The 16,447-nt window shown below is 38.6% G+C and overlaps 1 protein-coding gene across 6 annotated transcripts in view; it reads left to right on the forward strand.

Annotated features, from left to right (window-relative positions):
* Positions 1-16,433, forward strand: part of LOC138122320 (adenylate cyclase type 2-like) — an 82,024-nt gene extending 65,591 nt beyond the window's left edge. For 5 of the 6 annotated variants that reach the window (XM_069036526.1, XM_069036531.1, XM_069036530.1 and 2 more), the window contains 13 exons: positions 1,002-1,134; positions 6,784-7,017; positions 8,675-8,692; positions 9,096-9,154; positions 9,238-9,405; positions 13,359-13,590; positions 13,736-13,864; positions 13,921-14,075; positions 14,128-14,299; positions 14,352-14,564; positions 14,617-14,721; positions 15,467-15,584; positions 15,642-16,433. In XM_069036526.1, the coding sequence (XP_068892627.1) occupies positions 1,002-1,134; positions 6,784-7,017; positions 8,675-8,692; positions 9,096-9,154; positions 9,238-9,405; positions 13,359-13,590; positions 13,736-13,864; positions 13,921-14,075; positions 14,128-14,299; positions 14,352-14,564; positions 14,617-14,721; positions 15,467-15,584; positions 15,642-15,895 (1,990 nt within the window). In that variant the 3' untranslated portion in view covers positions 15,896-16,433. The remainder of the gene's footprint in view (positions 1-1,001; positions 1,135-6,783; positions 7,018-8,674; positions 8,693-9,095; positions 9,155-9,237; positions 9,406-13,358; positions 13,591-13,735; positions 13,865-13,920; positions 14,076-14,127; positions 14,300-14,351; positions 14,565-14,616; positions 14,722-15,466; positions 15,585-15,641) is intronic. The other variant, XM_069036529.1, reaches the window with a different exon arrangement.
* Positions 16,434-16,447: the final 14 nt, after the last annotated feature.

Below are 16,447 nucleotides of genomic sequence, written 5' to 3' on the forward strand. Positions count from 1 at the left end.
GACAGGGGCGTGGAGGTTAGGGTTGAGGGAGGGTGGAAAAAACACTAAATCCCTAATCCCTGCTCAGACAGACATGTATCTCGACCGAGGTGCTGATCTGAAAGAGGGTGGTGGCGGTTTTTGCAACCTAGACCAGCCAGTGGCGTGCTGCGGGCCGTTTGACTTCAAAAATGCCGCAGATACTAAAATGCAAAAATTGTGTACATCATAATTCAAAAAGTGATTATATTTTTACACTCCCACCTTGGAGTCACGCCAACGCACAAAGTAATGAAATTAGGAGTAAGATGTTTCCACCGAAAAAGATTATCGGAAGCTTTCCGCACAGAGACTTTAATTATTGCACAAAGTTGAACTTTTCAACAAAATCCTGCAACGTCCAAACTCATTAGAGCAAATGGACAGTAGCGTATTATTTTGTTGTGTGTCGGCGTAGAACTATGAAACTAATTTTGCAAGGTTAATTAAAAATTTATTACGTTTTTAGTACGTAAATACGAGTCCAAACAGGAAAATCCCATTGTCTGCTCAAATACTCGTCCCTCCATAACATTCTTTGCGGAATTAATTGGAACAAAGCGCGCCCCCATTTTTCCCATCATAACGAACGGCATTCAACATTGTGAATAGCTCCTGATTGGTGGACGAAAAGAGCGTCGACGGAATTAAATTCGTAAGCACTTAAAAAACCAATCCGTTTCAAATGTGACATAATTATTTCACGTTCGAACTTCTTTGTACCGATTTAATCGTTTATTTAAGACCGGCTCGAACGGCCGTAGAATTTAAATTATGCCAATTACGCGGAGGCGATTTTAATTGCCGATCGCTTTCAATAGCGCTAATTAATTACCAACGAAAGAATCTGGTCCTTCACGGTGTTACGTCAAATCCCCCCCTCAATTTCTGCTCCGGCAGTGTTTTTGCACCAACTTCACGGGATTGAATAAACCGAAACGTGCTATTGTTAGTTCGTAGTTTGAGATTTTTTCGTGTTTCAGGAGAGTTCACATCACCAGAGCCACTCTCCATCAGCTGGGGGACCGGTTCGCGGTGGAGCCGGGAGATGGAATCAGTCGGGAGTCGTATCTGTCCGATCATAAAATAGAAACTTTCCTTATTGTTCCCCCGAAGGTGAGTGGAGTGGGGGCGAATTATTTTATTAATCGGTTCTCTGTACGAAACAGTCGGTTTTAGGGTGGGTTAAAGTTTAATTCCCTGAGTGAATCATGGCCAATAAAATCCTCGTCTTGCAATTATCCTTTAATAATGGAAGAGGTTTCGATAACCCGACCGGGTAAAGCGGCGCACGTATTTCTTTCCCATAAACTCGAAAATATATCTTTTTATAGAGATTAATAGCTTGCCGAGGGACGTTCCAACGACATCATTATGTTCCGGGTCAATTTGCTTTATGAAAATTTATTGGGTTGGCTGTTTGCGATTAGCTTTTTCTTGTCTTGAAGGAATTTCTTCCACTTCTTCCATTATCAACTAGTAATGAAACCTATGAAGATTTTTGTCGTTTGACACTTTGCTAAATCTGAATTTATTGCGGTTCCAGTAATAAGTCCGGATTCTGCAAATTATCCTCGAATCCATTACCACATCAGACATTGTTTTGAAACCCAGTAAAAGCGTTTACTTTCGGAATAAATGGATCCCGTTTTTTAAAGTGCCGTATCCCTTTCACCGAGTCGTTAGGAGAAATATATTCCATGTTCCGGAATAATTCCGGGCATTTTCAGGAGCCGCTCCTTTCAATAAGCGCAGCCAACATATCACGCTGATCCGATAGTTTCAATTATGTTCTCTCTGCTCGGCATTAATCTTTGTGACACTTCCCATTTACGTTGCCTCCCATATCAACTAACCATTTATTCGCAGGTATATTTTATTTATCCTGGAGGAGGGTGAAATATGCACCTTTTACGTGGAACCTTTCCATTACCTGACGACGCATCGGAAATAAATAAAACAATATTTTTAGAGTACGAGATGATGACGGGGTGGCCGCCTCAGGTGTCGTCGATGTCTGAACCGGCGGAATTCGATCGCCAACGCAGCATATATTTTCAAATTAATGCGATCGAAGACGAAATCTGAAAGATATTTCGCTTGGGGTGTTTTCTGTATACAACAACCCACAAATGGATTTTTCAGGAAAAAATGAAAATCTTTTTTCGTTACGTTCATGCAAAATGGAAACATTAGTGTTTGTGGTGGTTTTCTTCGATAGGTAGAAAAGGAAAAGAGAATTTGATTGGTTTATTTATTCGTGGCTCGCTTTCTGAGTTTTAATTTTTTTCGATTCTGATTTCTATTGTAAAAAGCTCCCAAAGCTTTTTGTTTTGAAAAAATTTTAATGAGAACATATCATCTCTCAAAACAGAATTTTTTCATGAATTATCTCTCGGCTAGGGATGGACATTTTTTGCTTTTTAAAAAATTCCAGCAACAGAGAAGGACCAAAAAGAAAGAAAGAAAAAAGAGAGTTGAGTTTCTTCATCCTTCATTTCTCTCCTAGGTTTACCGATTTATTATAAAAATAAAAATTCACCGACAAATGAAAATCTTTTCCATTTTATGAAATGTACTAGTAAAGCCTTAGGGTCATTCTACAAAACAGAAATGGAAAAGTTCATGAATTATTCCTTGGAAAGCAACAATCAAAAACAGAATTATTGGCAAAAATTAAGAGACTAAGAACTCCCTCCAGTGCTCGTTTTGTTACATAAATGGATCTCAATGCAATAGAAGACAAAAATTTACTGTGTTTGAAAAAGATTACGAGTATACCTGACGTGTTATCTAACTACAACGATTTTTTTCTATTTTTCACGAAAGAATTGTCTAAGACTAAAAACTTCATTGGAGGAAATTCATGCAGGATGAAGAAATATGCCAATGAGCTCTAGAGCCAGAAAGAGAGAATAGAGTGTAGTTCCTTTAAGGAGTGTCATCTTTATGAAAGATATTTTTTACTTTATAAAAATTCATTTTCCCCAGTAACAAGCCAACCGTTTTTCATTTTATGAAATTTCGTGCTATGAGTTAATCAATTTTTGCAATAAGCTCAATAAGCCCTGAGGACATTTTTCAAAGTGGAAGTAAAGTCCATTCAAAAATCAAAAAACCACCAACGTCACATTTTCCTCGATAATTACCATCGGCAACGCTGTTTAGTGTAAAATTTGGTGAGAATTATAATTTTGAGGTTAAGTGTTTATTAAATGTCTTGTTTTTAGGGGCATGTTTAAGTAAAAATAATAAGAATCAATAAATAAATGAAACGTGCTGCTAATAAAACAATATGAACGGAATTCAAAGCAATTGAATTTTATTTTGAATCAAATAAATGTCATAATTTATAGTTATGTTATGTTAATTTATAGTATGAAAAAATATCTACCTAGGGTTTTTTAAATTTTACCAACCTAAAGCAACAGGTGGTGTTTTTTTTTATTTTTGAATGGACTTTACAGGGTTATTATAAATGATTGTAGTCCAAGTATGCGTAAAAACTGATTGTAAAATTTATGGTTGCCGCTCCATATAAAAACATCAAAATGATGTGAATAAGTGAGTACACACCGTTCGCACACAGGAGTTAAATTGGGTGCAAAACAACTCAATATTTTTAGAATTGGTTGCAAAACAACTCAATATTTTTGGATTTAATCGTTAATTTAAAAAAATAAATAAATAAAATCTCACCACCGCACGTTTCACCTAAAAAATGACAGTGACAGCGACAAAAATTGACAGTTCATATGAGAGCAGAAAAAAATTCATAACATGGGCATGGCCTGCTTCGACTACAATTATTTATAATAAACCCTGTATAAAAATTTTAATTGACTTCAAACAAAAACAAACAAAGATCTAGAGTAAAATCGTTATAGATGTGAATTGTCAAAATGACGTTTGGTTGGTATCAGGTAAAATTACTAGATTGGGTAGATTTATACAAGTTATAAATTCGAATATTTTATTGAAAGAAAAATGAGTTCACAAAAGAAACGAACATTGCTTTCCGGAAAAAAAAAGTGTGGGTGGTTAACTGCTACAATGAATTGCAATTTAATAATAATTATAATCTTTTAACAATGTTTTCCATTTTCTGGAGTATAACCTCACTTACACTGCGCTCAATAATGTCAGGGCTTATTTGTCCCATTTCAGCGCAAATTCTCCGCCGTAAATCTTCTAAACTGTTTCATTGTATGGTCTATTAAAATAAATCTTCTATTTTAAATAAACTCATACAAAAGAATTTTTACATTAAAAATTAAATTAAATTTTTGAAGTAAAATTTGTAATTTTCTCAAAAAAATTGTTATGTAAGGTAGGTACCAATGTTTTTCATTCATCGTTTAGGTACTAGGAAGGTATATCAGAAAGAAAAGAAAAAAGTGGGGGTTGTCATTTAAAAAAATTGGTGATGACTGATTAGGATGACGTTATGGATGACATCATGAACAAGTGGAGCAACTTAAAATAAGCATTATGAGAAATAAAAATTGACCTGTTTCAGCGTTTTTAACAAATGTCATTAGTTTTGAAATTACTGAATTTATTCCATAAGTAGTTTCCACACATGTACAGGTGTTTCGTGTTTAAGATAACAAACTTTTCTGAGATGCACAGCTAGGTTAAATGAACAACTTTTCTTAGTGACATTTTTTTCAATTTGCATTTTTTATTTTGCTGAGCTAAATTCTGTTTTCACTCTTTGAGAGCCACTGTTCGTATCTATAAACACGTAATTATTAATACCAAGCTAATAATGATTTCTAAAGGAAAATGCGTTAGGTGCCACCTTCATAATTTTGAAATCTGCTGAATCTCAAACGATAATTGTTAAAATTGAAAAAATGATTACTAGAAAATTATAACACATACAAAAAAATTTTACTAGAATAAAAGTTTTATTTTGTCCAGTTCTTTACATAGGAGAAGTTTGTTACCTTATACCCCAAACACCATGTATATTAAGAGTCCTGCGGAATTCGAATGTATTTGATTTTTGACGTTCTGTAGCATATTGTGGTGAAAAACAGAGGTTATGTAAGCCCGTGAATGACAGGTTTTTAATAGACTGTTGTGAGATGAAAAGTAATTAGAGTATAGACAAAGTGAAGAAAACCACAACTAAAACCTCGAAACAACTGACGCCAAGATTTAATAATTTGTCATTTGACTGTTGGCATTTCATTTGACGCCTTTAACGGCTCGACATAGTTCGACACAATAAAATTATAGAGCCGCACAATTCCACAAGACTCTTCATATATTTTATGTTCTTTTATAGACACTTTGTATTTGATGAGGTGTAATCTATTAGCAACAATTATTTTTATTTTTCGCAAATGAATTATCTACGAGTGAAAATCTTCGTAGAAAATTCATCCAGGATGAAGAAATATTCCAATGGGCTTCCTTTCGTTATCCATCATTGTTTTTTTTTTTTATTTGGTGATTTACGAGTACTTTTTAAGCTTCTTGGCAACTTTTCTAAGAAAGTGTTGTTGCTAAAAACAAACATAAACAAGACCAAAATGTCAGTTGGTATAATCACATGCCTGTTCTAGTACTCCAAAATTCCACACTTTTCTTGATGGCAGTTTTTGCTCTTCAAGGGCATGTGTGTATGTTTGGTTGCCTATATATCAAGTTACATTAACCGTAAACTGCAATTGGCTAATTTATCGAAGTTTTGTTTCGTTATTCTTTCGAAAACCAGTAAAGAAAAGTGCAAAAAAAGAAAAAAAATGTTCCATTTCTTTGGTGGTAATGCCTTCTTTTCATTAGCAGTAGTTTTTCTGAACATAATCGTCACCAGTGTAAGTGGATATCAAAAAGATTAAGCTTTTTTTAACGTTAAGTTTCTAAAATAGAATTGATGATGATTATTGTCGATGAAGACAAAAATTTGTTTCCTAAAAAAATGTTGCACTTATCAATTCATTTACCCAATTTTTCTCTGGGTTTGTTGATTTACTTCTAATCTTCATTAACAATTTCTTTTAAATTGAGTACTTGCACTAGTATTGTCACTAAGAAGGAAAACAACGCTTAGAAGTCTTCAACGCTGATTCTATAAAATAAATTGATTGCGATCTCACTAAAGACAAACATTTCTACTTCTGTAAAAAACAGGTTGGTTTCTTCTGAAGTCACCGCATTTTTGACATTTCAAAAATAGTTTTTTCAAGAAACTTTCAGAGACTCGGAAGAAGACAACAAACTCTTCTTTCTTCTGGATTTATTGCATGTTTGAAACGCTGTCAACTTCTTTTTTGACAGTCAATCATAAAAGGTTATGTTTCCGGGTTTGCCGATTTACTGTGAAAGCTTGATCGGCAATTATTTTTCCACAAAAAATGTTAAAAACAATAAAAACGACTAAAAAGTCTTCTCGGTAGTAATTTTCTGATGCGAATCGATTCCCACGGTATCGAAGACAAACCCGTGTTGTTTTTGGGTTGGGTGCCGGGGCGCGATCCGCCGCCCCCCGGGGTGTCCGTCGATAATTCTTCTCCAGTCCGAGACGTTCCCTTTCCCAAACCAAATAAATTCGTCGGCACGTCTTCCAGGGCTGGCTTACTCCCGTTTCCATTGTTCGAAGAACACGATGTCGGAGATTACCGGCTCGAGCCAGCATCCTTGTTGACAGGATAAACAAAAATGAGATCCGTCGTCGTCGGATAAATGTTGACGCTGCGCCGATAAGCCGCTGCTTAAATAATTACTGTTGTTTTAACGAAAAACGTCTTGCAGAAGGCCGAGACCGAGGCGCAGAACGGCAACGTGCGCCCGCCCCTCTCGACCGCATCCGAACGGCACAACAGCGTAGGGGGCGAGGGTGGAATTTACGGAATGGCGACTCCGAGCGGGCCACCCACCAGGTCGAGACCGTCGAGCAAGATGACCAAGTATGTGGAATGTTGGGGCGCTGATAAACCTTTCGCCAACATCGCCGAGTCCACTCTCGCCAAAAACATCGAATTAACGGTGGGTAAACAATTTTTTAATGATCTTCCCGGATAACGCGAATTTGCCTCAAAGGAGGAAATAAAATATTGTTCACGTTTCGTAATTGCTTTTTAAAAAAGAGGAAACATGACGGGAAATTGTTTAGATTCCGAATTGAAAATGAGTAATCAAGTGGATTTTTTGCCGAAATCCTGAATAAATACAAAAAAATTAACTATACAGATCCTGATGGATTAAAATTTTTACGATGAATTCTCTCAGACACATGTTGAAAGACCGTGTCCCTCCATAACTTTCGTAGCCGCTCGCACGCAAAGAAAATTTGTGTATGTAGTTTGTGGGCGAGATGCACTTTAGGATATGAGCTGTAGTGTGAAAAATGGTGTTTCAGCTGTACAAAGCTCGAGGAAATATTTTTGGTGCCCTGCGGGGCACATATCTGTCCTGCATGAATAAATACATTTTGCATTTATGATTTGTCTGGTTGGATGGAAAAGGGGAATGCGGAGGCGTTCACTGAGCGAGTAAATTTGAATGAAAGATCTTGATGAAAATTTGTAATGAGAAAAATGACGATCTCTCAAACAATTTTCTTGTAACGTATTCTTTTTATCGACAACATTACAGTCGGGACTGTTTATCAAAGTGTTCTGTTTATTTCTCGTTGGATATGGAGTAAAGCTCACCCAGTTTTATTGTGCGGAAAGAGTACGAGTATGCAACCAACAATTCATGATTCTTTAATGCCTCACAGCGAATGTCGAGTGCTGTAAGATGTCATTTTTAGTATAGGAATGGACCTTTTAAAAATATTAAAACTCCTCGACGTACCTACAGTTAAAATAGGTTCATCGTTTCAAATTTGAAAACGAATTTAAATAACCGAAATTATTTAATGCTTGCTCTCTAATATGGCAAGACTGTTTTTATTTACTGCTAGAGTACGCTCAAGAAGAAAAGTACACGTCACGTGGTGTCCAGCCTACTGATTCTCACGTAAATCACAAGACCGCCCATGTACTTCTCGATTTGAACGTACTTTTATTAATAATTAATTAATAATTTTCAAACTTTAATTATTTTTGTTTAAAGTAGTTCCTAAGTCCTTCGTTCAACCAGTCATACAATTTTTTACTGTTAGAATTAATACAAGAAAAATTTTATGATGACTGGACCACTTATTGCAACTTGTTATGAATTCAGGAAATTTATTTGAAACTGAAGGATTATTTCTAATCCTCCATTAAACTGAGCTCAGCTGCTTGTACACAACCTATTTGCAACGGTTACGAAGCTATAAAGGTTAATCGACAATCCAGTCGTAAAATGTAATGCAAGAATAAAATACAATGTTTTGTAAAAACGTTTATTATCTCAAGTTCTGTAAGTTCTTGGTGCTCATTTAAAAAAAATCAAAGTAAATGGTGATTCTCATAAAAAAAATCTTTGTAGATTTTGTGAATCAAACAGAATATTTAACAAAAATTGTGTTCAATCAAAAGAAATGGCATTCTTAATGTCCTTCGTAGCTCCTTTCTTCGAAACATGTAAACCAACAACTAATTATTGCGGCTACAAAAATAAAAGAAAATTGATTTCCTTGTTGAACACTTTTTGGTGCCTCTAATTTATTTTTGGATGTAAAATTTCTAATACGACCCGTTTGCTGTTTCAGCCCGGATCGTACCTTAAGGTCGGTTTGAAAGCTGTGTTGAAACGTTTGATCCGAAAAATAACTTCTAATCATTGAACCCGCCAAACTGACATAATCGTATTAAAAAAAAAAGGAGTGTGTCCTTAAGACCGCACGACAGAAGTGAAAACTTCTATGACGCCCGTTATTGATTGCATGTTGCGAACGATCTTCTTAGCGTGTTGCGAACGATTTTAGCGTGTCGCATGAAACTAATTAATTAATAAAATGTATGTGGTGCGCCTAAAGAAGTTTTCACTTCAGAAATCGATTTGCTTATTAACGCCCTTGTTGGAAGTATTTTTCAACGGCTTGACTACACCCTGAAAGAAGCTTTGTCGTTTGCGAGCTGCGTGCACAATGCACCGGTCACTAAAAGCTTAAAATTCGATTTGTTCCACAGACCCTGGCGATGATCGAGTCTAACCTGCTCCCGGACCGCAGCACGTGTTTGGAGTGCAAGTGAGTGTTCAATGCCTTAACGGCCCCTTCACGAGAACTAAATATCCAGCGCGTGTGTAATTTCCGTTCTTCGATTTTCGCAGGAAATGGTGGAACAGCGAGGATCTGCACCCGGCGCTACTTTGGTTCCGGAACCGCCGCCACGAAAGCGAGTACCGGAGTCAGCCCGACCCGGAGTTCCGGTGCTACATCGCGTTCGCCACGTCGATCTTCCTCGCTATGTGTGTTATGCAGATCGCGACCATTCCCAGGTAGGCCTCCCAGTTGAATACTTCCTCTGTTGTCAGTTTCTAACGCAACACTCATCTTGGAAGTGAGGTAGAAACGTGTCCCACCCCTCGCGTACTCGGTGCAACCACCAAACTTGGAGGGGAAAGATCTCGTCGGTATAAAATAAATTCACTTTCATTACGTCGACGAAATACTTAAAAGTGGCTTAATTTCTGAAATTTCGTAATTAAATATGCAGATTCTACCGCACTCATTTGATTATTATGCAAAAAGCCGCGTTCTAAAGTAATTAGACTGGCTCAGAATTTCGTTTGGGACCCGCACGACGCTCCAGTTAATTATTCATTTTTATGGCGAGCTCGTTTCATATAAGTAGGTGTGTTTAAAGTAAATACTTTGCTCGAGCTTTATCAAATAAGTCCGACGTATCTACTTAGTTTTTCAATTATAAATTTTAATGGAATTCGGAAATTCGGTCAAATTAATCGGCAAGAGGAACGTGGCTATCTTCGTTTACATAATCTTCAACAAGAAAATCCTTACGAAAAAGTTCAAATATAGCAAGCAAAACATTTCGCTTTTTCACGTTACACAAGAATGTGAAAATGAAAAAAATTGTTTGCCTTGAATTGACTAAATTGATAGCAAATTTGCAATTTCAATATTTTTTCCAATGTCGTTTATGAAAATGATACTTTCATCACTCAATTTAGTGAGGAAAATAGGCGTTTGCATTACTAGTGAGGAAAATGGAGAAAGTAAACTCACTAGTGAGGAAAATTGATTTAACAATCTACTACCTACTTATTAATATAAAAATTTTAAACACTGTTATTTGCATTAATTGAAACTCCAGATCCGGAAGATTCAAAAAATAGGGGAGTAAAATAATTATAAAGAAATTTAAAATTGAGACTCATTTTCATAAGCGACGTTGGAAAAAATAGTATACACAATTCGTGATCAAAGTGCGATTTTTCAACTCGCAATACTATCCTCACTCGCTGGCGCTCGTGAGTATATCATGTATTGCTCGTTGAAAAATCAGACACTTTCATCACTTATAGTGTAATATACTATTCTGGAGCGGTCGAACTGTCGAATCCGTCTTCAGGGCTGGTGTCGATTTGTGGACCGCTGCCTCTTCTTCCACGCCAGAATCACTGGAAAGAGCCGGTTGGGTCCCGTCTCTCGAGATACAGGTCTTCTCGAAGAAAAGTATAATCTTTTTTGTTCAGCTTGCTTTTACAGAGCCCCAGTCTTTTTTGAGAATGTAGGAGTGAAGGAAACGAACACGTTTAGAGCGTGAACGAAAGTGGCCGAATTTCGGTGGGCGTCACCTATTTGTCGGAAGGTTGGGATCAAACGGAGTCCGCTCATTGGCCGGCCAATGAGCGCGCAGAGAACCCTGCACAAAACCGAGACGCGAACGATGCCCCGGTATCACATGTCACAGGTGGCAACTCCGACAAAAACCCCTGTATTTCTTTTTTGCATAATTTCTACATTTAAAGTAAATACAAAATAAAAAAAATGTATACAGACTCATTCACATAACTTTCCGATCCTAACGAAATGTAAATGCAGCCAGTAATACGTTATTTAGTTATAACTTGATACCTTTATTTACTATGAAATCTGGACACTCTTGGCGTTATTGACAGTCACTCTGCGCTTGGATGGTTTTAAAAATTTAAAAACATTTTTGTTTTTCTTAATTTTTTTCTTCTATTTGTTCTTTTTGCAACGGACAATCGTGTCCTAACATGTCAAAAACATTCAATGGCAATGGCAAAGACGGTAACACTAAAACTATTGAAGAAAATTGAATTGTTACCTTGACAAACATGGGGAATAACAAAAATAAATAAACAAATAAATCATCATCATTTCTTTATTGCTCGTATTAAAATACATTTTAATAACAGAAAAACGGAAATTTAAAAAAAAAATGTAAAAAAATTCATCAAATGCATATGTCACCATACGAAATAACGGATTTTTTTCCATCCAAGGTGCTTGAAACTAATTGTCAAATGTCAAAAAATACGAATTCTTCATATAAAATTCCTTTAAATTCAAATCGTTATGTCACAATCTTTTTAAATTCCTGGATATCTCGGTGTTCATTCTCCTCAAAGTTGGCATTGAAGAGTTGATTGTGAACGCGCCTCGGATTACTGATCAGCTGTTTAACTATACTGTTTTTCAATGAAATTGGCATAAGAGTAGGCCATGACCGTGTAAACAGCGACAGCGCTTTAGAGAGCTTAATGATATCTATTGGCTACAACCTACCAACGCCTGTCATTTTTAATGTCCTTGAAAGTACCTAACGTCTATTCAAAAATCAAAAAACCACCAAAACCACCACCTGTTGCTTTAGATTGGTAAAATTTAAAAAACCCTAGGTATATTTTTTCATACTACACTGACCGGTCCAAAAAACGACTCACTTTGAATTTTATGAATATAATTAAGTAATTCATTGTCTTAGAAAAATTTTTTGTTATCATGTTGTATTGATAAGTGTTATTTAAGTTATTCTTTGCCAAAGAATATCCGACAAACAAAACATTAAACAGCAAATAAAATTTTAATGAAAAAAAAAAATAAAAGTAATTTTTCAGAAAAAATTTAATGTTATGAAAAATTGCCAAAATTTGAACAGCATTTTGAATTAGTATCTCGTATTGTCACATTAAATCTTTTAACACGTAAATCAACCGACAAAAACACAACGTGGAAGTAACGCAAATTTTCTAATAATTTATTTAAACAAAACAATTCGGTTGCCATGGTGACCATAGCCCTCCCAATCATTGAAAATATCCCAATTTAACTATAATAAAGAAAAATAAGCACAAATATAATTTCAAGATCATTTATTAAAGAAATCATAATGAGTCGTTTTTTGTGCCGGTGAGTGTATGTTGGTAATTATAAATTATGACATTTTTTTGATTCAAAATAAAATTCAATTGCTTTGAATTCCGTTCATATTGTTTTATTAGCAGCACGTTTCATTTATTTATTGATTCTTATTATTATTTTTACTTAAACATGCCCAGAAAAACAAGACATTTAATAAACACTTAACCTCACAATTACAATTCTCACCAAATTTTACGCTAAACACCGTTGCCGATAGTAATTATCGAGGAAAATACGACGTTGGTGTTTTTTTTAATTTTTGAATGGACTTTACGCAAACTCGCATTTAAAATTTGAACGTGCCCATTAAAAATACCTCGCAAAGTGAGACATTTATTAAACTCTGAAATTGGTTGTTATTAGATTAGATTTATTATCATGTTGCGCTACTAATATCTCTACATAACCTCAATTTCTCTATTATGAACATTTTCACCCTAGATCAAAAGTGTATAATGGTGCAAGCTATATTTTGGGTGTAAATTGCAGTGTTGAGGGTTCATTGTTAAAAAATCAGCCTATATCTAACCTCACTTTTTGCGTTATTTGTATTTATACTCTGCAGGCTGACGAGTGGTGCGTTCACAATCGACTCTTCAATGCCAACTTTGAGGAGAAATTTAATGTCATGTCAGGTAAATTTATGCCCAGCGGAATAAACAGATTATAAGTTTTGGAAACTTTTGCAGTAGCTGCCCCTTCTACTAATCCTAGCACCCTCTGTTAACTTCACTATTTGAATGCGGAAACTCCTGTCCAATCCCTATTCGCCCCTTACTTAAGTTTCACGGGAATTTTTATTCAAAATTTAATTTTGTCGTAGGAACAATCTAAACGCCTTATTGGCAATACTTTTTGCACTTTATCATCTGCAGCAGCACAACTGAGATACGTGCACACAAAATCACCAAATATCACCTGTCCTCCACACTTTGAGAACAAATCGCCCCAAACCTCCCTTGTGACTGACCTGTAGGAGTCAAGTGTAAAAAATGCAATTCATTGACATCGACTTAATCATAACGTCGTCTGTTTTCAGGACGATCGTTCTTTACGGTACTCTGGGCCCCACCCTGGTGGTCCTCACCGTGTTCGTCTACCTGTGTTGGCTGGACGGCTGCTGCGGTCCGCGCCCCCCTTCGGACACCCCGTCCGACGAACCCGGAGCCTGCTCCCCTCCCGGAGAAGTCGTCACCAGCAGCCGATGCCTCCGTCTGGCTATATTCCTCGTCTCCGTGACCCTGATCTCGGCGTGCGCCGTCGTCACCTTGGTACGTCTTCGCGGATTACCGGCCGCAAATTGCCGCTTGCTCTAGCTTGAAATTAGATGTTTGTCAGCTGTGAAGTGCGCGTTTGTTTTCTTCGCGATATTAGGTGGAAATTCAATTATTTCCCTTAATGATGCTCCTCTTCCAGGTGGATTACGATCCTGTGCCGATCCCTATACAATCCTATTTCCCATTAGACAGGAACGAGACAAATGGGACGGCGAGCGCTCTCACAGACGAGATGGACGTCGACACCTACACCATGGAATACGTCCCGGTAATTAATGGGTGCAGCTGCCGGATCGCGAACGTCACACTTTCTGTGTGTTGCAGACGTATTTGTACAACTCGGCTCTGGCGCTGGCGGCCATTTCGGTCTTCCTCCGGATGGGATTCATCTTGAAGCTGCTGTTGATGGTCGCGTCTGTGATAATTCATATCGTTCTGTACAGCTACATGGAATTCTTCAAGGACTACCACAATGACAAGTACGTGCGTGGCACTCATGCGTCGATCACGTCCTTGAAATAAATTGTTTAGATTTCTTGCGATACCGCTGGAGGCCAAGAGCGCGCTGGTCCTCACCGTCGTCGTCATCTTCTTCCACATTCTGGACCGGCAAATCGAGTTCACCTCCCGCACCGACTTCTTGTGGAAAGCCAAGCTCAAAGTGGAACAAGAAGAAGTGGAGACGATGCGAGGAATCAACAAGGCGAGCAAACAAGCGAATTCATCCGCGCGAAACGTCATTTCGATATTTCCAGATCCTGTTGGAGAACATCCTCCCGGCACACGTGGCCGAGCACTTCTTGGCCTCGAGGGACACGCAGGAACTCTATCACGAGAGGTACTCGTGTATAGCGGTGATGTTCGCATCGATACCCAACTACAAAGAGTTTTACGACGAGAGCGACGTCAATAAACAGGGATTAGAATGTCTGCGGTTGCTCAACGAGATCATCTGCGAGTTCGACAAAGTAACGAGTGGCGCCCCCCGCCCCGGTTTTATCTGACGGTTTGTTGTTGCAGCTGCTGCTCAAGCCGAAGTTCAGCTGCATCGAGAAGATCAAGACCATCGGCAGCACCTACATGCTGGCCTCGGGGCTGAGGCCGGGGGAGGAGGAGAACAGCACGGTGGGTAGCAGCTGGGACTGCTTGCTTTTTGCTGACGCTTCTTTCGCCAAAGGGGCTTGGTCTCGGGGCGGTGGAGGGTGGCTCAGGTGGGACACGACTGAATTGCAAACCACACCCGTCCAGTCAGACGGCCGCGAGACCTCAACAGCGTGACTTAGGTCGTTTCATTGGAGCAAACAGGTGTAGGACGAAGTCTAATAAATGTGCTCGTGCGAGGGGAGCGGCACCTCGTAAAGCCATTCGCAACGGAGACGCCCTGACGCACGCTTCTGATCAGGTGTCGAATTACCGAGCCGCTCTGTAACGTCCCAATTATGATTTTGTTGGTATCTTTGGAGTAAACCTGGTGCACAAAGTAACCGAGGCGGATGTTACCACTTTGTAGCATTTACACCCCATAAAAGCGTGCAATAAACAGAATTTATCGCGGGATTGTAAATAATGGACAGTGGTAGTTTTATGAGTTTACAAGACGCCCGCTCTTTCATAAAACAACGCAATCCGCCTGCGGTCCAAAACGCTCTCTCTCGAACGCGATTTGCTGCATTTCTGTTTAGCTTCGCGGTCGTTTATTTATAATTTGCCAGTCGCAGCTTGCGCCCGCCGAAATCTGGTAAAATCCTGAAAATTGTTTTTTCCCGCAAACCTACAAAATTTTCTAGGACATGTTCAAGGTAAATAACGTCAGATCTAGCGGCCGGTATCGAATTTCCGCAAACAAATTTGACTCGTTGATCAATTTCAGGAAGCAAGTCGGAAGGAAGAGCACATTATCGTCGCTCTGGTGGACTTTGCCGTGTCGCTGATGACGAGCCTCGACCAGATCAACAGAGACGCCTTCCAAAGATTCAAGCTGCGAGTCGGTACGCACGCGGTGACAGCATCCCGTGCGTGACGTCACCACTCGCGTTTTGTTGCAGGACTCAACCACGGGCCCGTGATCGCGGGCGTGGTGGGGGCGCAGAAGCCCCAGTACGACATCTGGGGCAACACCGTCAACGTCGCCTCCAGGATGGACTCGTGCGGCATCATGGGGCGCATCCAGGTGACCGAGGGGACGGCCAAGATTCTCGTCAACGCAGGCTACTCGTGCGAGTGCCGGGGGGTGACGTACGTCAAGGGGAAGGGCAACTTGACGACGTACTTCGTCAAGACACCCTTCGACGACAAGTGATGAGGTTGTGACCTGGACCTGTCACGAGTCCGCGTACTTTTAGGGTTACAATAATGACAGTAAAATGAGACTGAGATGAGAAGAATGTGATTGTACGAACCGCTCTCAATATCACTTCAATACTCACGTTCTTACAATCACAACATCACAAACTGCATCAACGGCACTAGCGTTTAGTTGGTAGATGGCGCTGGTCGAGCGGGAGATTTGAACTGCCGCCTCGAAGATTTCGTTTCAAAATTTTTATGTACCTGACTGAGTATTTGTACTGTAAATAGATTAAGTGTTGATGCTTCTAGACTACGGTTAAGGTAACACCGCGTTCAGGTGTCCGTCATAGCGCTCTAAATGGCTCCTAAATCTAGCAATTTTGTCATTCTCGGTGTGATTAGTCGATGTGCTTGACCCCGACAATCCTCTTCCGATTTATTTTTGTAAAACAACAACGTACGTTTTGAATGTATATTTGTAATTTTAATGTAAAAAATATATGTGAAACACCTGGTACACGTTTGGAATAAATACATTTTATTTTACACGACGGGCTTCTCA

Source organism: Tenebrio molitor, chromosome 1 (genome assembly GCF_963966145.1).
Source record: "Tenebrio molitor chromosome 1, icTenMoli1.1, whole genome shotgun sequence".
NCBI lineage: Eukaryota > Metazoa > Arthropoda > Insecta > Coleoptera > Tenebrionidae > Tenebrio > Tenebrio molitor.